At 33.5% G+C, this 25,855-nt stretch overlaps 2 protein-coding genes across 3 annotated transcripts in view; one reads left to right on the plus strand and one right to left on the minus strand.

Moving 5' to 3' along the window:
• The window catches only part of LOC145292979 (uncharacterized), a 485,581-nt gene that overhangs the window by 64,591 nt on the left and 395,135 nt on the right, over positions 1-25,855 (minus strand). The window lies entirely within an intron of this gene.
• LOC145292978 (BTB/POZ domain-containing protein 17-like) lies at positions 17,683-25,416 on the plus strand. Of its 2 annotated transcripts, none has more exons than XM_080139218.1 (2): positions 17,683-17,895; positions 24,247-25,416. In XM_080139218.1, the coding sequence occupies exon 2, from the start codon at positions 24,330-24,332 to the stop codon at positions 25,344-25,346; it is 1,017 nt and encodes a 338-aa protein (XP_079995344.1). In that variant the 5' UTR covers positions 17,683-17,895; positions 24,247-24,329; the 3' UTR covers positions 25,347-25,416. The 2 variants fall into 2 exon arrangements, with proteins under 2 accessions (XP_079995344.1, XP_079995345.1); XM_080139219.1 differs by having other exon boundaries at positions 17,694-17,965.

The raw sequence follows: 25,855 nt of genomic DNA on the forward strand, positions 1-25,855 counted from the left end.
ATAACCCCATAACTCTTATCCACTTTCTCAACATGGCTATGCCATCAAAATTTACTCTTCTGCATACATCTCCCTATATTATCCAGATTTTAGCTTCCTCTGGGGATCATCAGATCTGTCTTTAAGACTCATATTACATATCAATCATACCATTCTCATATCATTTCTCTCCATGCAACATATGTCCTCAACTCTTTCTAGCTAGGTTCCACTTCTATATATCATCATACTGCATACACATGCTGGACGGAATCTTCCTTTGATTAATAATGGTAATGATTTGCTGGTTAGTAAAAGCTGGTTAGTAAAGACCAAAGTTCCATGAACTTAGTCTATCCACTAAAAATTTTTTAAATTAAACCAGCACCTGTTCCACCCTGTGCTCCAATGGTATCGCCAAGGTAACAAAACTTCTGGATAACCTCACCGTCCATACTTTCTCCACATCTGAGTTCTCATCTATCCCCATCATCTTACATTTCTTACATGTAAATTGATGTTCATTTCAAATGTTGAATGAAAGTATTAGAATGAAGTACCAATACTTATTTAATCATACTTAGATGACACTCCTTGGCATTTTTAGTCAACATGCTGACGATCAGTTCTTTTGAAGGATTCTTTGCCATGCTTCATGCAGTAATCTTAAAACTTTTGCTTTTGAAAATGGTTTCTGGTTCTTTTTTTGAACACCGGCCAGAAGTGAAAAAATTTTTTAGATCCAATTTTAATAGAACAAATGTTGTATTTTTTGTATCGAAGACAAGAGCCCCATTTTCCACAATAAAGAACTCATGGTCATTATTAATTCTGCTAAATAGGTTTCTATATTGCAGGAAGGTTTCCTTCGAATATTCTAAAGTTGTGGAATGATATTTAGATTAGAAGACCAAAGAATATTCTAGAATGTATTTTATATGATTAAGCTATATATAAGTAAAGGCCTTAGGAAATCAAATGTTCATTAACTCAGCTTTAGTTTAATAACAGATGCATGCGTACGTTTTTGTGCTATTTATAAATTAAAAATTGAAATGAGAATAATTAAAATAAGTGAGTGTGAAAGGCCATAATAATTAAACAGAGTAATAAATAAAGAATAAATTAGATTCTTATATATTTTAAACTAAAAAGGCGTACCTATTTTACTGGGTTGATTATTCAGTTTTCCTTGATGTGAGTAAAATTTAAAAAAGAAAAAGGTATAAAAGGAGACATTTGGCAAAGAAGGGTGTGTGGGTGGCTCTCATTGTATACCTGTAAATGCTGAGCTGCCCCCCCCCCTCAAAAAAAAAAAAAAAAAAACTTATAAAAAGTATATTTCAATGAAAGTCACACTTTGCTTCCTTTCCTTTTTTTTTTTTCTATTTATAAGTGGAGGGAAACAATCCACGCTTTTGATTAGGGACAGAATAAAAAGGTTTGAACAGGTTGGACAATTGACAGAGTTTAGGGTTATCAAAGGGATTTCACTCTCAGCTCTTTATGGGACTGGAATCTAGACAAACAACAAAGGGAGCCTGTCTCATACAATATTCATTTGTTTAGTGTAAATGTGTGTATATATATATATATATATATATATATATATATGCACACACACACACACACACACACACACACACTAGCAGGTCGCTCGGTATTGCACGGTCATAAAATGTCCTTAAATATAATATTTTAATTCATACAGATTTCATATTTATTATTATAAAGCCAATACTCTATTGATTATTATATTGTACCCAATATTTAATAGTGATTTCAAGATATATATATATATATATATATATAACTTAGATGTCATCAATTCGAATCCAAACCAAAACATGGCTGTCAATCTGTACTATGATCTAACACATGTACAAACTTAAAAAAATAATGTTATAAAAACTATAAATGTATATTTGCGCATGTGTAAAAGAGCACTTTAAGTTGATTCATGCCAAATTTCAATTTTTTTCAATTTCGACCCCCATAGCAGCAGCTATTTTTACAGACCAAAGACCAAATCGAATTTGTTCTACAAGTTTAAATCTTCTATATATCAAGTTTTAATAGAAAGAAGAATTTGGTAGAGATCGTTCCTCAGACAGACAAGGTAATTATATATATATATATATATATATATATATATATATATATATATATATATATATATATATATATATATATGCAAGTATGATTACTTTCATATTGTTTGTTTCCTTTAATGCATTAACCAGCAAAATTTATTGTATATTTTGCAAACTTCTTCCCTCTGATGAGAAGAACTGCATACTTTGAAACTCTATGGAATAAGGTTTTTCTTATTTATTTGTACTCCTTGTCGGATAATTAAAATTGTGTAAACCTTCCTTATAGTCTGAAAATTATAGAAATTAAAAAAAAAAAAAAAACAACAAAAAAAAAACAAAATGAATAGAACTGTTCAGGGCTTGGAGCAGGAGTTCATAAGTGCCCTCATTCATTCAAGGAGGAGAAGAAATAAACAGTCAGGCGTGTGATTAGGAAATTAATTTCCTTTTATATTCGCAAAAATTTTCTCTTTTTTCTGTTTTCATGAGTTGATTCTGAGGACACCAGACCGTTTATTTTCACATGAACTTTAAAACAATACATTTCTGAATCCACTTAAGTCGATTATATCCATTGTATGAATGCCTGAAACCTGAGAAAACTCAAATCTCAACATAAAAACGAATGATCTTTTTTCGGAATTCCACACCATCGAATGCATGTGTTTTGGAATTTTTGGAGAAACGGTTTGATTCACTATCAATAATCTCCTTCACTCTTTATCTGTGCCTAAACCTAAACATAGATTTCATAAACAAACTTCTTTCTTAGAATTGCACGCCTGTGGAACTCTGTTTCGTTTTCCTGCTTTCCAACTGACTACAATATGATCATCTTTAAGTCCAACATAAACAAGTTCTTGATGAGCCGTCTTCTTAAGTAATCCAATTTACCAAATTTCCACTACTAACAATTACTACAATATTTCCCATTGTCTACTGTATGCTCATTAACCCTTACCCTCGAGTGGCCTTCAGTCTTGATAAATGGTGACTCCTTTGTAAAAAAAAACAAAACAAAAAAACCTACAATTCTCATCTTGGTTATTATATATGCAACATTTCAGTCATTTTTGAACTTAAGAATTTTCTAACTGAACTCTAGAACTGGTACGGAATTTCAAACTGAACTCTTTACTTAATTTATAAGGATAGATCGTCCTCGTTCTAAGAGCAATGACTGAATAAAAGTGTTAATCATTATGCTATTCCTAATTATTATCGTCCGTAGATAAGATTGAACCTGCAACCTCTAAAAACTGCCACTTAGAACTGATTTTAATCAATGCCTTTTCTAGTACCATGGGTGCATGCGGATAATTTATGTATGAATTTTGAGAGTTTTAATCTTAATCGTCCTGGACTTCTTCTTACCGCTGGAATCAGACAATTTGGACTCAGGATAGGTGTGGCTGAGGATTGCACATGTGCAGAAACCTTTATAAGGTGGGGGGGGTATGATTTATTGTCTCTCGAGACTGAACAGAGGTATGTAACTTTTAGATGTGTAGCATTACTATTTATTACTATGCAATTATCAATTTTATTTCACGATGCACTCGAAGAAGGCCGGAGGTTACATTGGTGAAACAAAATAAGGACAGTAACTCAAATAATCCAAACCCGTTGCACTATCTTCAATTTCAGTTTTCACCAGAGCAAAATTGTTTTTGAAATTGTTGTGAAGTATTTTATAGCCTAATCATTTGCAACCCATAACCACATCCTATTTGCTTGTTTTGTTTTATGGCATATCAACCCATTTTGTGTCATTTAATATCAAATTTATTCATTTTATTAAAAGGTTTTGTAGTGGCATGCAGAGAGGGGGGAGATGATGGGGCAGTAGACCAGGGATATCAATTGGTGAGGGGTGCCATTGCAACGTATTGAAACTATCTTATAAAAATTTCTCAATACTAGGACATACTCGAGTCTTTCAGGCATCAACGTGTTGACTCCGAGCATCATCAGATTTGATTTAACCTATAGATGAGGCCATTACATGTACGACTCAAGGCTAGAGAAAACCTGGCAATAATGGTAACAAAAAAAGCAAGAAACAACCCAAAGTTCCCAAATTTGGGTTCCACCAACGAATGTAGTTTACCAACTTCATAAGTAATCAACTTTTGTTTGTTCCAGTCATAATTTTCAATCCTTCATAATATTTATTATCATTCAACTTATAATCTATCCATCTCATTAACCTTAACCTCGAATGGCATTTAGGCTTGATAAGCGATTATTCATTAGAAAAGAAAATGTCATATCAAGAGTCCTCATTAAAGCTTCCGGTTGTTCCTCATTACTATGAACCCTTTCAGTGTTAGATGCATCAACTAGTATCTGATAAAAAAAAAAAGAACCAAAGGGGCCAGAGGACAAAGAGTTAAAGAGAATGCACACAATGAACCGACTGTGAGGTTGACTACAAAAGAATTAGGAGATCTTAATGCGCATGACAGTAAGTGGCGCAATCAACCTTATTTTGGCAGAAAAGAAAAACAACTCTTTGAGGCCCTTCCTCTTTTCCAGCCGACAAGGACATAATTATGTAAACAGGGGTTTTGTTATTTGTTGTTTGACAGATTGAAAAGTGGAGAGTTAAATGGGAAGCGGGGGGGGGGGGTGCTATCAAAACTTACATTGCCAACAAGAAGTAAAACCATTAGGAGTCCTCCAATCACCCTCCCCTTCCTTATATAAATAGAAAAGATTCCCCTCCTCTCTCTCTCTCTGTAATAGTTTCGAGGTATGTAGGGGGGTAGATAGTGATGAAAAAGATAAGTATAAAAGAGATGGGAAGATCTCCCTGAAAAAGGTTTTTCTACTGTCACTTGTTTTTATTTTTTATCTTCATTTAATTGGCTTTTAAGGATTTTTACCTTTTCGAATATGCCATTTCTTGTCACTTTGTATTTGATTTCAGAAATGACATGAGATCAAACAATGGACAATGGGCAAAGAAAGAAAGAAGAATAATGAAGTAATGAGAGAAAAAAAAAACTATCAATAGTTTTAAAAATAAAATTTTAAATAATTAAGAATATTTATCAAAATATCTCTCCCATCCAAAATGGCTGCTCTTTCTTTCCTATGCTACGTGATCAAGAAATGGATAATTTTTTAAGTTAAATTTATATAGTGAAATACATAAATACTGTAATTTCTAACTTTTTTTTCTTTTGCAAAAGTAATTGAAAAAAAGAAAAAAAAAGAAAAAATTAGAGATAAATTATTTTTGTCATTCAACTGATTTCACATGAATTCCTTTTTTGAAGTCGATAGTTTTGTTTATTTTTGTGAAACAGATGTACCTATGTGTCAAGTGGAAATTTTAGGGCATCTAAATATAAAATTTAGTTACAAACTTTTTCATTTTTCTTTTATTCATAGAAGTCAAAAAAAAAAAAGAAAAGAAAAAAAGGACCCGCCTTACAATTGGAACAGCTTAAAGCTTTTATTCCTTTTAATCCTCTACTCGATTTAGCTAGTCCTTCCATAACAAAAGTTGTAATCGTAGTGAAATATAATGTAACTTTTATGTTTTTTTTTTTTTAATGACCACAGGTTTGAGAGGTCGCCATTTTGTGTGTTGTATTGGAAGAAAGAGAAAAGGATAATAGTTAAGAAATAGTTGGATTTACAGATCCAAAGACAAACGTAAAATAAATTACGAAATATATAACAAGGTAAACAATATAATATACAATAGAAAGAACAAACATTAAAGAAAGAATACATTAAGGTCACAAACACAATGAAAAAGCAAATATATTTTACCATGGTTAGAAAGAGAACTATGTATGCAAAAATGAATAACTAAATTTGTGTTGTATTTCTTGGAGTCTATAAGACTGCTAATAAAAGACATAACCTAACCTGCTCAGGTTTAAGAAAGCATGTTCCTAGGAGGAGCTGGACAAAATTGCCCGTTCACTTAAGACACACCAGAAAGAAAACAGTCTCATTCTAAATGTCACACAATTGATCAGAATGATCTTTCTTTACTCCCATGGAAATGAGCACATTCTTTAATGCAATCCATACTAAAGGCAAATAACTGATAATTCTAGCCTAACAGTCGATATACGAATTGATATTCTGCCAGCTTCAAAAAGGCATTATTATAACGCTGGCATTCCAAACAATTAAAAAGTTAAAGGAAATATATGAGATTTTATTGAAATATTTTTTGAAAATTATTTTAGAACAATTACTTTAAGTGAAGCTCAAAAAATTGCTTTGATTTGGTTGTATTACCATATGTTACCATTCATGCATAAAGACGATATATCTGCTCAAAAGTTTGTTACCGTTATCTGCGGAAAACAGATTTGTTTCACATCTTTAACAACAGTAAGAAAGACTCTTAACACGACAAGTGGGTATACCATTAATGATTTCTAAACATTGTGACAACCCATTTTTTTTTTTTTAAAGATACAATTTGTAATCAATAACTTGGATTAAAAAAAAATGTTCATCAAATACACACATTTGTGCTTACTTAAACAATCATAAAATACTTTTTCAGATGCATCAAGGGTGTCCTCATTGCCGATTTCATATCGGTTCAGGCAGCAATCTCGATCTTACTCCAGATGTGTCAACTTCCCTATTGAAGGCTTTGATGCTACACACATCAACATTGCAAATATTTTTATAACTGTTAACCTCCAACCGTTCTTATCACAAAATGTTCATCAACATCACCCAATCAGAAAAGACCCCACCCCCTCGTATAATACTTTCTCTCATGTTGTCTTATTGTGACTAGGTTATCGTTCCTTGGATATGCAATCAGATAAGCTTGTTTTTTTTTTTTTATGCGAAATAGTCACTGTTCACAAAAGCTCAGTCCAAGGAGAAAACACCTTGATGATCGGTAATCATGAAAATTGTGTAGAAATTGACTATTTAAAGGACGGCTCAACAAGAACATGTTTATGTTGGGCTTGAAAACGATCATGTTATATTCAGCTGAAAAGTAACACGGCAGTAGTGTGTTCCACAGACGGGCAGCTCAAGGAAAGAAGCTTTGCTCATAGAATTTTTTAGTTTTAGGCACAGATAGAGAGTAAGGAAGATTGTTGACAGTGGTTGTAGCTAGGCGAGTATTATGAATATTTTACGGGAAGGGACTATAGTCGAGTAACTGCCATGAAAATAACAATAGAGCTGAGATAGACTCGCTATGTCTCTTCTGTGAGAAAGAGTTAATTTAATAGTTGCCTTCATGTGTTTTTGACACAAGATAATCCTTAAAGATTGTCTTGATTGCATAAGACTTGAACATGAGAAGCAAATGTAGACATACCTAATATATAAAGTAATGATGCCTAAGATGTGGCACTATAGATCAATTATAGATGCATTTATTAAGGTTTAATTAAAATTTCTATTTCATTATTAACTTAAGCTGTACTAATGAGATTCTTATTTCAGCAATAAATACAGGGTGGAATCATAAATTTATCACCTTAAAGAAAACAACACTACAACTTTATTTTAAAACTTTTATTGAAAAATTTAATTTAGGTAACTTGATTATGTAGAAGGGCTGACATCTAATCAATGTAGTCGTCTTCAGCCTCAATCATCACCTCGATACGGGTTTGGAATTGAGAGCATGCCTTTTCCACAAGTACCGGCGATCAGGCTGGTTTTGGTGTTGTGGGAGGTCATGTTGGTGATGTTCTCCACATATGACCAAACGAAATAGTCCAGCAGATTCAGGTCAGGGAAGAAGTGGAGGGAGGGAGGGAGGGGGGAAGGATAGTGAGAGAAGGGTACAAAGTTGTAGCTCTCCGTCTGAAGTCAAGCCTGGGTAACTTTGGACTTGTGGGCGGACACCAAGTCCTGCTGTCACACCCAGGATCTGCCTGTGGCCACCTGATTGCACCAGGGGATCACCACACTCTTCAGCACATCCAGGTACACTTTGGTGTTGACTTTAAAGCTGGCTTTGAAGATGTGAGGTGGCATGATGTGGCCCTAACTTGAAACCACACCAAAGACCATAACCGTGGCTGGAAACTTCATTGAGTTTTGCCCTCAAGTGTTGAATCGTCTGGATTTGCATTTTGAGGGTGCTAGTAATGACCCTGTTTTCATATCTTGGATCAGTAGAGAGCATAAGTTGTACAGCGGTGCATCTTTGATCTCACTCGTTGAACATTGTGTCACTTTCAGATATGATAGAGGATTTCTATCGCTCTTGTAATTTGTACACAATTGGCCAACTAGTACATGGTATATAACAAAAAAGGAAACTTGTTTTCATCAAATGAAAATGGAATCAGGTCAGCTTTCCTAGGGCGACAATTTGATCATTCCACCCTGTAATCTATATATATAAAAGCCAAACGTCTGTGTGTATGTATGTATGTTTGTTTGTTTGTAACGCTAAAACTTTTGAAAGACGGAACCAAACTTGACAAATTTGGTATCATATCGAAGCCCCATCACCCGGATGACAAATATCGAAATTTCACGTCAAACGGACCACTAGAAGTTGGTCAACTGATCAGTTATCTTCGAGGGGGGCCCCCAAAAAACCTGTCATTATCTATATATATAAAAGACAAATGTTTGTTTGTAACACTAAAACTTGAGATGAAAGATTCCTCGCCCCTAAAAATAAAACATATGTTCAATATCTGCTTTTGTTTTTTCATTGTTTATACGGTCCCGAGCAACGCCGGGTAGCCCTGCTAGTCTATATATATAAAAGACAAATGTTTGTTTGTAACGCTAAAACTTGAGATGAAAGATTCCTCTCCCCTAAGAATAAAACGTATGTTCAATATCTGCTTTTGTTTTTTCATTGTTTATACGGTCCCGAGCAACGCCGGGTAGCCCTGCTAGTCTATATATATAAAAGCCAAACGTCTGTGTGTATGTATGTAACGCTAAAACTTTTGAAAGACGGAACCAAACTTGACAAATTTCGTATCATATCGAAGCCCCATCACCCGGATGACAAATATCGAAATTTCACGTCAAACGGACCACTAAAAGTTGGTCAACTGATCAGTTATCTTCGAGGGGGCCCCCCAAAAACCTGTCATTATCTATATATATAAACTAGCAGGGCTACCCGGCGTTGCTCGGGACCGTATAAACAATGAAAAAACAAAAGCAGATATTGAACATATGTTTTATTCTTAGGGGAGAGGAATCTTTCATCTCAAGTTTTAGCGTTAATGACAGGTTTTTTGGGGGCCCCCCTCGAAGATAACTGATCAGTTGACCAACTTCTAGTGGTCCGTTTGACGTGAAATTTCGATATTTGTCATCCGGGTGATGGGGCTTCGATATGATACCAAATTTGTCAAGTTTGGTTCCGTCTTTCAAAAGTTTTAGCGTTACAAGCAAACATACATACATACACACAGACGTTTGGCTTTTATATATATAGAAGACTAGCAGGGCTACCCGGCGTTGCTCGGGACCGTATAAACAATGAAAAAACAAAAGCAGATATTGAACATATGTTTTATTCTTAGGGGAGAGGAATCTTTCATCTCCAGTTTTAGCGTTACAAACAAACATTTGTCTTTTATATATATAGATAATGACAGGTTTTTTGGGGGCCCCCCTCGAAGATAACTGATCAGTTGACCAACTTCTAGTGGTCCGTTTGACGTGAAATTTCGATATTTGTCATCCGGGTGATGGGGCTTCGATATGATACCAAATTTGTCAAGTTTGGTTCCGTCTTTCAAAAGTTTTAGCGTTACAAACAAACATACATACATACACACAGACGTTTGGCTTTTATATATATAGAAGACAAATGTTTGGTTATAACGCTAAAACTTGAGATGAAAGATTCCTCTCCCCTAAGAATAAAACATATGTTCAGTATCTGCTTTTGTTTTTTCATTGTTTATACGGTCCCGAGCAACGCCGGGTAGCCCTGCTAGTCTATAAATATAAAAGCGAAAATGTATGTATGTATGTGTGTTCGCTTTTTCTGTGTGTCTACAAAAGGCTTCTTTCAGAGAAGCGGTCGCTCGCTTAACAACTTTTTAAAACTTTTTATATCACATACAAATCGTAATATCTCACAGTTAACAACGAAGCTCGCCTGTCTATTTAATTTGCTTGATTTCGGGAAGATAAATATTCAATATTTGTCGCTTGCTGCATGTGGGTTAGTCTTTTTCCTATAACATCTTCGGGGGGGGGGGGAGCGTTCAGCAGTAAATGAATACTATCCCGCAGTCAAAACTTGACCTCATTTAAAACGGGAACCTGCTAAAACCAACAAATTAAATAAATTCAAATGTCTTTCCGTTAGCATCTCGCGGTGGGGCAATGGTTACCATCGCACGTTTTTTTTTTTCACATTTTAATTTACAACTTTGCCTCAACGGTTCAGGTTTGATCCTCATACTTACTTTTTTTTTTACCCCCTCCCCAACACTCGGGCAACGCTGGGTACCCCTCGCTAGTCTATATATATAAAAGCGAAAATGTGTGTGTGTGTGTATGTATGTATGTATATATGTATGTATGTATGTTCGCTTTTAGTGTATGTCTGCAAAAGGCTTTTTTCCGAGACCTGCTCGGTTGGTTCGCTCCTTCTTAAAACTTTTTATATCACATCTAAATGATAATATCTACGACTTAAAACGGGGGTTGCATGTGTATTTAATTTGTCCGACTTTTACCAGCTCGCCGCGTCTTCGAAAAACGAAAAGCGGGGAAACAGTAACTGGCTTGCAGTGCAAAACTAGGTCAAACATCACACCACTTCCTCACACCTGTATGTTTTACTTTATAAACCTTATTTTAACACGCTTATCCATTCCTCTTCCCTTGTGGCTAAGGTGGTTAGGTGTCTAGCTTTTTTTCCCTTTCATTTCCATCTTCGCGTCAAGGCTTCGGGGTTCAATCCTACCTTCCTACTAAAACTTTTTTTCCTCTTTTACACCTTCAAACACCCGACCAACATTTTTTTTTTCAACACACACACCTCCAAACACCCGGGCAACACCGGGTACCCCCGCTAGTTGGAATGTAAAATAGCAAAAAAAATATTTAATCCGGTTGCTTCTTGTGAATTGCATTCATTTATTTCTTACTTATACAAAGTGAGAGTAGGGGAACTAAGAGACAGCACAAAAACTACTACTAGTGCGTCTCTCAAAGAAGACGTTCACAGACAGAACTTTTTCCCAATCAACAATATTACCACTCCTATTTTCTAAACAGTTAATTATTAGTAATAGTAGTCATGATAGTACTATTAATAGTTCTATCTTTTTCATGCAGATGGCACAGGTAATCAGCTGGGTTTCAAACAATATGAAATTACTGCATATTTAAAAAAAAAGTAAAATAAATCAAGTGTTGTTTCTTTTGGCAATAAAAAATATTAAATACTGTTTTTTGTTTGGCTGTTTTTGTTTTACGGCATATCAACCCTTTTTAGGTTATTTAATGCCGAATCCACAGATTTTTGAAGAAATTTTTTTTTAATAGAATATATATTGTTTTCAAGTCCATTTCTATTTACTCATAGTTGGGACCCTAGCAAGTACTACCACTCCGGGTCAGAGTGGACCTGGGAGCAATGGCAAAGGGTGGCTCCACACTCCTCAAAGCCCGCAAGCTGGGGCCTCACCACTTAAGGTCATATCCAGGATCAAATACTGTTTTTTCTTAATTTTGGTGTAAGAGTAAATAATTATGAATAAAAAAATTCATCTTAACACAAAAATTAGTTATCATTTGAAAAATAATTTTTGTAATCGATTTTAATGTTTTGAAAACAAAAAAAAAAATTTTTTTTTTAAGTATTTCAAAATATTTGGAAGAAGGCGGGGGTAGGAATTAGCCCCCATTTAAAACTAGAGAACACGAAGATCCCCCCCCTCCACCACCAAATAAAAATAGAAAAGGTTATAAATGGTTAACGAAGTTAATACTTGTTTTAAAATGTGGTGGTGGTGGGGGGGCTTAGCCCGTATTTAAACCTAGTTTTCTATTACAGAATTGTTTTGATTTGTGCCATTTTTCCTATTTATTTATTGTGTCATATTTTCCTATTTATTCCACAGATGCCATTTTTAAAGACGGCCAATTTTATACATAAGAAGAAGCGATAGACATAATAGCCAGAAGTGTATTGCAAGTGGATCTCTTTTTTTTTAAACAAATTATCCTTAAATAGAATTTCGAAATTAAATTTATTACATAATTCTTTTTAAGTAACTATTTATCGCTCTATAATAAAGACCAATATATATGTGTTATGTACATATAAAAATAAGAGTGTGTGTGTGTATGTGTGAGGACACTTCTCAACCTATATACTCAATGAATTTTTGATCTACAGACTTGAAATTTGGTATACAGGATATTCAGACACGTGGAAAACTTTGTAAGCGGTTTCATCCAGAAAATAAGGGCTGCTAAGGGGTAAAAATTAAAAAAAAATTAGTATGGGGGGGGAGTCATCGGATTTGTATCTGTTTGCTGTTTCACGAATGTGCATGCGTGAATCGTTCAAATTACAGATTCCTTCTGTTAAGAATAAGTAGTGTTGAAAACACATTTTAAAGATCATTGCAAGCTGGCTTAATGGTTATCGTACTTGACTCATTGGTTTTGGTTTTAATCTCAGCTCAAGTATTTTTTTACTTACAAGAATTGAACAGTTTAGAATAAGTATAATATTCGCATGCACAGTTTCTTTTCGTGTTTTTTTTTTGTTTTTTTTTACTTCATTTTTTTAAAGGAATTACGTTTAATGCCTATGGTATTTCTGCTTATAATAAATAAGAATTTTGCATGGATTAAAATCTAATATTTATGCGTATCATCGGACCGGGCAACGCCGGGCGGCTTGCCAGTATATAAAATCAAGACGTAAAAATTAAGTTTACGAGCCAAAATCTTTTATAAATTTAAAGCAAATATAAATTGTAATATTTATATAGTAATCCTCACCAAATAAAATATCTCAATACAACCAAAATAGGAAATAGAGCTTGTCATAAGAACACAAAGGCTGTAAATTATAATTTACAAGAATTTCTTAATTCACAGGTTACTCAAAAATAAATATTAAAATTTCCTTAATCCGCAGAGTTTCGAAGAATACGGTCTTTTCATCAAAGGAATGATATTAGCAAATGATTATTATAGCGAAGCTAAGAGTTTGCTGGTACTGGCATAAAGTGAAACTGTTATATGAAAAGAAGTCATATATGTAAAAAAAAAAAAGTTAGTGTAAATAAACGGTTCATGAAATGGAAAAGAAAAATGAAATAAATTAAGAATACAAATGAAAGGAGGTGCAGTGGTTAGGTATTTCCAAGAGGTAAAATGGTGAAAAGAATCAATGTTCTTATAAGTAGTAGTCAGATTTGTAATGTTGACAAAGAGATCCAAATTAAAAAATCCAAAATGATCGTCATCCAATTAATCTGTAGAAAAATCCAGTTTGCAAGCGATCGAAGAAGAAAGATCTTTTCAAACTGTTAATTTTTTTTTTTTTTTTTTTTAAATTAGAGATGAAGCAACTGGCGTAAACTGCTTCCATAATCAGCAAAAAATTTGTAATGACAGAAAAGGGATGATTTCAAACATTCAACAGAAGTTAAGAAAATCTTAACATTTCTTTTTTTGAGCATATTGTCGAACAATAAATTCTTGTAAATTATAATTTATAGTCTTTAATGGTAGTCTTATATATATACTAGTAGGCCAATAGGCCACCAATCGTTGCTCGGTTGTAAAATATACTTAAATATATTTTACTTTAGACTGGTTTCTTCTTCTTTTTCTTCTTATTATTATAATAATAGAGCCAATTCTTTATTGATTATTATATTGTACCTAAGATGTAGTACTGCTCCCCACATGGTCCAGTTATAAAATACACTTAAATATATTTTAATTCATGCAGATTCCGTATTTATTATTATAGAGTTAATACATAACTGATTATTATATTGTATTCAATATATAGTAGTGATTTTAAAATATGACTTGCATGCCATTAGCCAGAATCGAAACTAAAACATTTAGTGCTCCAGCTTTAGTCGTTATTGTTTGCGCTAGCATCAAATTGATAGGAAAACATTAAATATATATCTGCCCATGCATAGAAGAGCACTTGAAGTTGATTTATACCTGTCAAGTTCCATTTTTTTTTTTCAATTTTAAGCCCTTAGCAATTATTTTTACCGGTTAAAGACCAAATCGAATTTGTTCCACAGGATCAAATCCCTTATATAACAAATTTCAAGCCTATACACCAAAAATTAAAAGAGGAGTTTGATAGAGACCATTCCTCAGACAGATAATATCACTTTAATATGTGTGTGTGTGTGTGTGTGTGTGTGTGTGTGTGTACTAGTGTAAAGAGGTGCCAGACGAAACCATTTAAAGTGTTTAGATAAGGAAGAAAGCAAATAGAAAGTTAAACCCCCTTCTCCACCATCTGTAATGAATTCTAAAAGAAAGTTCTTCACTCTATTCCCATAGTGAGAATTTTTTCCTTTGTTTTTACATTGATAAGCTTTGTTTGTTTTCCTTCCTTTTTTTTAACTTTACAGATTGATAAGTTTCTTTTTTCTTTCTTCCTTTATTTAATATTTATTTATTTATATTTTTTTGCTAATAAGCAAAATAAATAAATAAATAAATAAATAAATAAAGATAAAAGAAATTAGGGTGTTATTTTATGAATATTAATACAAACAGTTATTTTTGACAGATGGCGTACATTCGTTTTAAATAAATTAATAATTAATCGATTTTTAATTTATTTTAACTCTACACCTCACGCTTATTAGTATTCATACACATGTGCACTAACTGATCAGATGATTTCATCTCCTTCTTTTCTATAATATAAATCTCAACTGTCTGTTTAAAGGCATGTATGTATGTATGTCTGCCTAAAACTTTCGACAGAGACGACAGATCCTGACAATTTCGGTATCATTTTGAAGCTCGAAGTCTCGGATGACAAATATTGAAAAATAGGCCAAAAACATTAATTCCTTCACCCTAAACTCAGCCGTTTTGTACAAGAAGGGGGTGATTTTTTTCGCGGACATTTTAGCAAGTCGTCGTCACCGTTGGAGTGACCTAAATTAATTTAATCGCTCTTGACTTCTTATAAATGGAGACATCGGCTAAGATATCAAGTTTTTTTTTTAACCTTTTTTTTCCTTTGCGTTATGGGTTCGAGCCTGCCTGCCTACAACCACAATTTTTTTTTTTAACACCTCTGCCTACTGTTGTTTTGATCCCCCCCCCCACGATACTACCACCTTTTTTCCGGGGAGGGGAGTCCTTACTACATCACCTACACACACCCCAGCACAATACACCAGCTGAACATCCGGGCAACGCCGGGTACCCCCCCCCCACACCTCCGCTAGTAAAATAGAGATCATAAAGAAATTAAATATAAAATAATGTTTTTTTTTTCATTTTTTCATTAAATCTCTGCTGTCCACCATGGTAATTTATTTTTTATTGTGGTCAACTTTTGTCTTGACAATCATGGCAGTTTTTTTTTTTTTTTTTTTCACTTTATCAACTTAGACCTAGAAGGTGCCGGGTGAGAGAATCTTGGTATCAAGTGACCCCCCCCTCTCACACACACACACACACACACACACACTCACGCTACCTCCATCTTTCTTTAACTAACAAGGTCTCTATTTTTTTTTTTTTTTCATTTTCTATCTCATTCTTAAAGCAGCCTGAACTAATGACCGTGGACTCACTCCAGATCCTATCTAAGCACTACCTTACCAGAACACCCCCTGCATTTCTTCCCAGACATGGTGTCTCTGCTATTAACTACATCAGACTCCCATCCCACCTCTCACTGGAGACACCATCAATCAAATATATCTCCAAGATCTAAATGTTTAAATTCCAGCAAAGACACAGGTTAAGCCGTTTCATGGCATATCAACCCTTTTTTCTGTTAACTTAAAAACTAGAATCCAGTTGGTTTAGGTAAACGTTTTTATACTTTATGCTTAACTTCTTAATATCTTAAAATATTTATTCTTGATGTTTGGTTTGTTTGATTTGGTTGTTTCGTTTTAGGACATTAACTCTTTTAGAACATTTACTGCTGAATTCAGTCATTTGGGTAAAAAATAGTTGTGTAAAATTCTTGCTATCTCCAAATATTTATCCAAGGCGTACAATATGTATGTAAATGTATTGTGAAAAAAAAAAAAAAAAAAAAGAAGAAAAAAAAGGAAAAGAAAAAATACATATTGTGTAAATAATAGATTTGATCCTGACTGGTACTACGATTTGGGATCAGAATGAACCCGAAAGTAATGAATACTAACGGATGGTCCACATTTTCTAAACCTCTCAAATTATTTTCGGACAAAACATAGAATCAACATGAATTTTATTCACAATTTGGGAGAAAACCAGAAAAAAAAAGATGGAAGATATTCCAACCATCCCTATGCCACAATTGAACTGATTTTTTTTTACAGTTATTGGTCAGAATAAAGACTGCCATTGTAATAAGACTAGATAATTGTAATGGCAAGAGTACACCTATTCCTAGCTAGGGTGCTGATGAGGGAAAAGGAAGATGATGACCACTGACCCCTTTAATTGGTCAAGCATATTACACTGGGTTCACCTGAACAGAGCACGGCTGGCTCCACTGGTCTGAATTCAGTGACACCCTCCATCCCGGTCCAACCAACACTTTTACCCTGAGACAGTTCTCACTAATCCATCCTCTTTAGTCAGCCATTTTTCCCCTTTCCACACAGACGAGAGAGAGAGAGGGAGAGAGAGAGAGAGAGAGAGAGAGATAGACTGAGATAGAGTGTAACAAAAAGAGATTAACAGAAAGAGAGAGGGAGAGGCAAAGAAAAAGTAAGAAAGTGACAGAGAGACCTAGCCAGCTAGACAGAGAGATAGCTATATAGAGTGAGAGAGAAAATGAGAGAAACAGAGAGAGACAAACAGCTAGGGAACTAGTAAAGGAAAGAGAGAGCAAGAGAACTAGTCAAGGAGAGAGAGAGAGAGAGAGAGAGAGAGAGAGAGAGAGAGAGAGAGAGAGAGAGAGACTAGGCAGAAAAAAACTAGCCAGAATAAGAAAGAGAGAACTAGCCAGAGTAAAAGAGAGAGAAACTGGTCAAAGAGAGAGAGAGAGAGAGAGAGAGAGAGAGAGAGAACTAATCAGAAAAAGAGCTGGCCAAAGATAGAGAGAAGGGGAACTAGCCAGAGAGAGGAGAGAGGGTGGGGAACTAGTCATAGAGAGAAAGAGAGAGAGAGAGAAAAACTAGCTAGAGAGGGTGAGAGAGATTGAGCTAGAGCTATAGAGAAAGAGAGCTAAAAGAGAGAGAGAGAGAGAGAGAGAGAGGGGCTCAAGAGTGACAGACAGAGAGATGTAGATAAAGCAAGTAATATTTAGATCTCTATCCCATATATATATATATATATATATATATATATATATATATATATATATATATATATATATATATATATATGAGAGAGAGAGAGAGAGAGAAAGAAAGAAAGAAAGAGGGGAGGGAGAAAGAGAGAATAATTATCAGCAGCAGTCCCACGCCCCTTCGAGTTTATAGCAGTCGTCGTCGTAGTGTTGTTGTTGTTGTCTCCTTTGGCCGCTGCCACCTCCTCCTTCTCCCTCGACAGAAAAACCACCCAGTCAACATCGGACGGATCCCATTTTCGTGTGATGCCGGTCTTTCACTAACAACAATAACGCACGTCTGGATATACGTATACTTTTTAATAGCAAACACTTCAGAAAATGACGCTAATTCAGGTACGATTTTAATTTTTTTTTTCAAAACGTATTTAAACGTAAGCAACAACAAAACTTATCGCGGACTTGGGTACGTTTTTTCTTCTTCTCTTTTTTCCATTGCTGATCGCCCATTCATTCATTTGCGTCCCAATCTCCGCACTTTATTTTTCACTTCGGGATTAAAAACAAAACAGAAAGAAAACAAGAAATAAGCGTAAAAAAAAAAAAAAAAAAAAAATCAAAATCGAAACAGCGTACTATGCGAATGTTCGCAAAAGAGGAAAAACGAAATTGCGTTTAACAAGTGTTTGTCCGACGGACGGAGCTCCAACAACCGACTCCAATTTTAGCCCATTCTTCCCATATTGACCAGCAAAGAGGAGGGGGAGGGGCAATTCCATTTGTTTCCTTTCCCCTCCTTTTTGCTACGCATTTTGTCCTACTTTCTTTTTTTTATTTTTGAAAATCACGTTCTTTTTACTTTATATTTTATTCCCTCATAAAGCACATGTTTAATAACTGTGCTTCTATAAATCGAACCTATTGGCAGACAATATTGGCCCAGTAAAATCCGGAAACTACTTACGATAACAAACGAAAAGTGATGATACAAAAAAATAAACCCCGGTTCTTGAAACGGAAAACGAAAAAAAACAAAACAAAAAAAACAAAAAAAAAAAAATAAATAAAACACTGTTTTATTTACGTACATTACATTTTATTCCATTTCATTCTATCATCATCTGTTTTATTTTTATTTCGTTTTTTTTTTCACAACGTTTCGACCGATGTAAACTTCTTCACGTGCATTTTTTCCAACTCAAGAATCTAACAAGGAATTTTGCACTGAACTCTTTATTTATCCACGGTATAGATCGCCCGCGTTTCGTCAGCCCGCTCGACATAAAGATTTCCGAGTTCGGAAAGATGGATCTGGAGAAGATCGGGGATTACATCGGCCGAAACATTGTAAAAATAATAGTCAAGAGGAGAAAAATAGAAGGAATACTTCAATCATTGTTTTCTAGTGTAATTTCTTAATGCAACAATTTACAAAACAAACAAAAAAAAAACAACAAATAAACAGTCTGCCTGGCCTGACTAAAAACAATACCACGAAAAACAAAAATAATTGCAAATAAAATGCAACAAAATAAATAAATCAGCAGTCCGTTCCAGAAACCGCGTTTCATTTTCCGTAAATCGCCTTTCGACTGTTATTGTAATGCATCGGAATGGACCAAACAATAAGTGTCCATACAATGGACATGTTTAGAACGAAAACGTGATGGCTGGGACAAATGTCTAAACTTAAAAATAAGTCATCTTTCTTTTTTTTACGATTTGCAATAGACGTTTATCACATTTTATCTTGTCTTTAATCTTGACAATTTAGCCATAACAGAAAAAAAAGAAGGAAAGTAAATGTTTTAAACCATAAAAAAAGTAAACACAACGATCGTGATGATGAAAAGTCAATTAAACCTCAATTAATTTTTTGTATTTAACTTTTAATGACTTCTATTTATTTACAATCTATATTACTATATATCTTACAAAATATATAGTAATTTAACTATTATTAATCAATTACCAGTACGTAGTATAATTACTAACTAGTAGATGATAGGACGTAGGAATTACTAACCGCAAATCTATGCGTCAATAAAATTGTGTATGTCACCAATTTCTCGGTTTGTTTATATGGATTTTTCGTCTCTACGTGACTTATGCATTATTTATTTTTACTTTTGTTCACCCCCCTCCCAACAAGGCATATTGCGGCCTCTATTCCAAAGCTTTGACAGAAAAGGGAAAATATTCAGGTTTGAAAAAAAAAATTTTCTTTCACAAAAACACTGGTAATCAAAATAAAAACAGTTCCGTTGAACACTGGTAACATTTTCGCGCGATTCATGACGGTTATTAGCTGTGATTCTGTTTCATTTTCGATTTTTGAGAGATTATCGAGACTCCACGTGATCGTCTGATGTCAAACATTTTTTTTTCCGTTCTAAAATTGACACTAGTTTGTCTTGGATTAAAAACGCTTTAAACTAAAACCAAATAAACTTATCCAAATTGATAGAAAAATAAATATATCTTGCAATTGGTGTTATTTGTTGTATATTTGCTTTCTTCAGCCCCCCCCCTTTTTTTTGTTGGTTCTTGTAAAAAAAAAAAAAAAAAAGATTGCCAGAATCGCATGGGGGAGAGGGTAATCTCCAAATTTACACTGAATTTTAAATATGAAGAAAAATGATCCGATTGCCACAATCTACTTTAAATCTTTGGTTAATTTAAAATACAACTTTCAGGTTATCTATTTATTCATTTTTTTTTCTTTTACAATAGACAGACGTATTAAAAGTGGTAAAAAAAACAAAACAAAAATATAACAAATAAACTCTACCAAAGGCAGGATGAGTTACTCTTCTACCTATCTGAATAAGTTTTTAGTGGTTTTACTTACTTTAAAACGTTTATTCGATTCAAAATACAAGTAGTGTCAAGCGTTATGCAAGAACAAGAAAATTGTCCATGATATGACTAACATCTTTAAAGTCTCGATAATGGTTTAGAATCCACAAATCAAATAAAGTAATGGTAGAAACTCACCCAATAAATTTGACATTTATTGGGTGATTTTCTCTCGGTATTTTGTTTTATTAACATCGTGGATAAATGCTTCGCGATGCTTTCAGTGTAGATGTATAATAGATTTAAAAATAATATTTTGTTGCGAAATAAAAATGCAAGTACAAACACTCCCGGGCAACGCCGGGTCAGAACAGCGAGCACACAAACTTGTTTATGTAATTTTATACAAACCACGATTTATTTTATGATTAAATCTATCAGACTCTAAAAGCTATGCATGGATGGGCAGAAAAAGATATACCTTCTATTATTATTATTATTATTATTATTATTATAACAATGACAACAACAACAACAATAATAAATATAGAATTAAAGAGACTTATTATTTTAATTATGTAAGAAGAATGTCTTAAAAGATATGTCAGTTTATGAATTTTCGAATTGTAATTGTGACTCAACGGGTCATGGTTACATCTAATTTATAAATCAATGTAAGGAGGATAAAGACGGAACGACTCCAATGCAATAATTAATGCTAATCAATTATATAAAGGATAATTGTGTGTGAGAGTCCCCCCCCTCAACGTCTAATTTCTTCCCTGACTGTACTGACATGCAAAGGTTCAAATGTTGTTTAAACAGAGATCTTGCTACTCAACTCCCTACATAATGCCCCTGCAAATTGTGTCCCATATAGTAGTCCCCTACATCAAAGTGGCAATGTGCTTTGTTTGGGGTGAAAATGCAAAAAGACTAAACGTGATACAGCTACAAAGCTTATATATTCTTTCTTTGCATTGCCTCAGAATATGAGCACATTTTTTTTTTTGTAATACTCATTCGTTTGAAGGGTTAACAGTTGGGTGACATTTAAAACGATTTTTTTTTTTTTTTTTTTGCTTTATTTATAGTTTTGTTCACCCTCAACAAGGTGCATTGCAACTTGGACTTAAGGGGCTTCTATTTGGGACCATGTCTACAGGGAACTATGTGAGGAGATAAAGAAGAAGACGGTTCACATTATATTTCAACTTCTGTGTGTTAGTACAGTAATGGGAAGCAGGAAACAGGAAAGGAATTCCGAGGAAAGTAACTATTAGAGCTAGAAGGCTTTCCAGCATCTTGGAACCTCTACAGTGAAGGGGTGGGATTTTAGTAGGTTTGTCATGTGTATGCACGTCAAGGGGGTAAAAATGCAGAGAGTTTATCAGAGCACATTTCATTAAGTCAAATAACGCTGCTATAAGTGGTTAATTGCTGTTAATATAATCCCCTCTTTTTTCATCAATTTTTGATGTGGCATTTTTGTCTTAACATTTAAAAATGTGATATTTTTTAAAAATAGAGACAGACAGACAGACAGACAGACAGAAAGAACTCATAGCACTTGTGCCCCCCCTCAATATACATATCCCTGACAAACACAAGCAGCAATATCCCACCCCTTCACTGTTTAGGTCTCTAGACGCCGGAAAGGCTTCTACTCTAATAGTTTCTTCTTTTGGACTGCTAAACTTTGGAGTTCCTTCCCTGTTTCCTGACTGTGTTAAACTGTAGGTTCAAATGTAATGTGAACAAACATCTCGCTATTCAACTCCCCACAATCATCTGTAAGATATGATTCTAAATAGTAATTCTTATATTTCAAGTGACAATATGCTATGTTTGTGATGAAAAAAGGTAAAAAGAAGAAAAAAAGGTGAAGGTGCAGATAGTTATAAATTCTGTTTTAAATCCTCTAAATTAATTCCAATCTTCGTTTTTGTTAACAGAATTGGAGATCTTAATCTTTATGTCTATTGAAAAAAAGAAAAAGAGACTAAATGGCCGTTAGTGGGAGTCTTCAACATTAAAAAAAAAAAACAGAATTTTAATGTGACAGACAACAATAAAAAATTTTTTTTAAAAATCAAGAAGAATTGACCACACATCTTTTGCTTCAATTGTAGTATTTTTAATTGTTGAGAATGTAACTTTAATTCAATTGCTGGTGGCTATGTTTTATTTGTAGTTTTGTTTTTATTTATTTTTTTTTTGCATGAAAACATTTTTACACAATATATTTTTGTTATTCACAAAAAGTAAACTTTTTGACACAGAAAATGAACTTTCACAAATCAAAAAATAAATTATGCTTAAGTAAATAAGTAAAAATGAATTAAGGTCTTTTTAAGTGTACTAAATACACAAAAATAGTAAATATATATTTTCTATGCATGTAATAAATCAAATAAAGCTGTTTTTAGTAGTTAATTGCAATTAGTGTACTTTACAGGATTTTTTTATACCATTTTATGCAGCCCAACATCAGGGCATATGAAGCTTTTTTTTTTTTTCTAAAATGAAATCTTTATGGAAAATAAGATATGAAAATTGAGAAAATCGATTGGAAATAACTTGTTTTTTTTATAGAACATAGCTCAAAGGAGACTATAGCTTTATATTGAAAGATTGAATTGTAGGATAAAAACTATTGATGATAAAATTTTTAAAAATAGACAAGCTTTACACCATTTTTTACTTTAGTATAAAGATGAAAAAAAGATGTACTCAAATGTGTATTATGATAGATGACCAACTTGATTTTATTGGTATGGTAAATGGTATGGATTAGAAATAAGTTCTGCATACATTTTGATTTTCTTTTCAAGTTTTTAACACACGCACACACGAGTGATGAGAGGATTCTAATACAATTACCGATTCTGTTTTAAATTCCCGATTCTTTCAAAAATCTATTCATAATAAGTTGTAGAGTTGTTATTTTATTATTTTCTTTTCAAATTACCGTAAAAAATATGTATTATATGCATATATTTTAGCAAACTTAAAACATCTACTTGTAAAGTGATCCATACATTTTAATTTTATTGGTAGTTTAAAATCAATAAATATTTATTTCATCTTTAGCAATAGCAATGGAAAATTAAGTTTTAAACAAAAAAATAAATAAATAAACAAAGGAATCGTTTTTTGCATCAGAAAATAGATACTAATTTTTCTGATTCCAATGCCTTCAAAAGTTCTGATTTTTTTTAGATTCCCAATTCAGATTTCTTGTTCCAACACTATTTATTTAAAAACTATGTTACATATTCCAGAGGTCTACCATGATTTCATTGAGATCGATTGACCTTTTAAAGGCAATTAAAAATCCATTCAAAAATCATCAGCAACTCACAAAATAAAAACAAATCAAAGAATGTTCAACATAGTTTTTGAATAAATATTTTGTATTTTAGTTCTCACATTTCCGATTCAGAACTTTATTGATTTCTTTTCAACACATCCTAACCCCTATATATATATATATATATATATATACATACACACACACACACGCCAGTGCGAGAATGAAGCTGTGCCTCCTCCCCCTACTATAATTTTACCAATTGAAAATAAAATAGATAGGATCAAATATTAAAATCGATTATAAATAAATTTGTTAAGAACATAATCTGATGAAAACCAAAACAGAATTGAATATGTACTTTGAATTGAAAAATCTACTAATGTAAAAACAAAATTGAATAAATAAACTGACTTTATTTTGCATATAAGATAACTTTAAGTGTGAGGGGAAAAAAAAACTTCTGTGATTCAAAAAAGAAAAAGTAAAAAAATAAATAAATGAAAGTTAAAAGACTCCCAGGCAATGTCAGATAGGTACAACTGGTTGCTAATAATTTTTTTAATAGCCGTGTTTTTATTTGCATGTAAAAGCTGATTTAAAATAAATAACGCTAAACTTTTTTCTTCTTTTAGGCACGTTTGATTCAATGTCAGCAAATGTGATTAAAGGTTACGTTATACTTAACATGGAGTAAAATATACGATGGTCGTCAATAATGGAGACGATGCGACAATACAGTACCCAACTGCACTACCCGGATCCTACGCAACCCCCGACATCCAGTGGTATTCTGGATAGCAGTGAAGGCGCAGATGACAGTCGACGGAAATGCAAGAGCAACCAATCTTTCGAGGCACTGTTCGATAGTGAGTCCCTCAGTGATGTAGTGCTCAACATTAACGATGGTGAACTCGTCTTCAATGCGCACAAGATGATCCTCGGAATGAAGAGTGAAGTGTTCACTCAGTTGATCAATGAATTAGTGACTGGTGACGAAACCCAACGTCCAATTCTCAAACTACACGTCGATGCTGAATGTGCACAAGTATTCAGCCGATTTCTTTATTTCATATACAGTGGTGCTGTGTGGTTGCACAGGGAATACGTAGTTCCTCTCTACCGACTAGCGGTCAATTACTCTGTATGGCCGTTGATCAGCCATTGCGAGAATTACATTCTTCAAGTTTTAGAAAAGACGCTTCAGTTTGGCTATGGGTCTGCTAGTTTCAGCGTGGAGATTGTATGCTATTTATGTCAGTCAAGTCTGATGCAGGAACACATACGGACACAAGCATTTCATGTGTTATGCCTATGTTTCCCGCAGCTTGCCTGTAGTACAATGTGGCCCTCATGTCCCTGGCAGCTAGTTCGTGATCTCATCCAAAATGATAATCTGCATGCCGACGAGGACTGCATCTTAAGTGCAGCTACAGGTTGGATGAAGAAGAACAAATTACAGGACAAGTCAAAAATTCAGGACATACTTGCCAATATTCGATATCCGCTACTCAACCGAAGGGTTTTGTATCACCTTCTGAAAAACAGAGCCTTCCAGAACTTTCCATTCATCGCAGAACTTGTAGATAATGCTGTAAAATATCAATGCTTCAAAGACCTGGCGGAAGCGAGACACGAGTTTACTGGTGTCCAGTATCAACCGCGTAAGGGACAATTACCAAAAAATGCCCCTGTATCAGAACCGGACATTCACACGGCAACACAATCACTTTGACTTGTATAGCAGATCATAAAATTATGCAAATTAGGTGTAAATAAATTTCTTGCCATTTGTCAATATTTTACAGATGACGTTTTGTTAATGTTATTAAAAACTTTAGGTTCTTGTTCAGAATTTCTCTTATATTAAAAAATAAAAATAAAGAAAAATCTGTATGATGTATGTACCCGTGTACATACATCATACAGATTTTTCTTTATTTATGAAAATATCATATTCCAAAAATTATGCAATTTAATTTTTATAAAGAAAATCAGTTTTAAGCAATTAATGCGAATTTGTATGGAATGACAACCCAAATCTTGCAAGTTTTTAATTATTGTTAAGTTATCTCCCTCTTTTTTAGACTGTTTTCAAAATAGCAGATATAGCAGCCGTTCTTCAATTAATCATAAAATTTTATTTTCTTATTTTAAAATAAAATCACTTCATTAATTTACATAATTTTTGGAATATGATATTTTTATTTCATCATGGATATGTAGATTTTTTTCTCTTGCTTT

This window comes from Euprymna scolopes, chromosome 14 (assembly GCF_053919585.1).
Source record: "Euprymna scolopes isolate OS-2025 chromosome 14, ASM5391958v1, whole genome shotgun sequence".
Taxonomy (NCBI): domain Eukaryota; kingdom Metazoa; phylum Mollusca; class Cephalopoda; order Sepiida; family Sepiolidae; genus Euprymna; species Euprymna scolopes.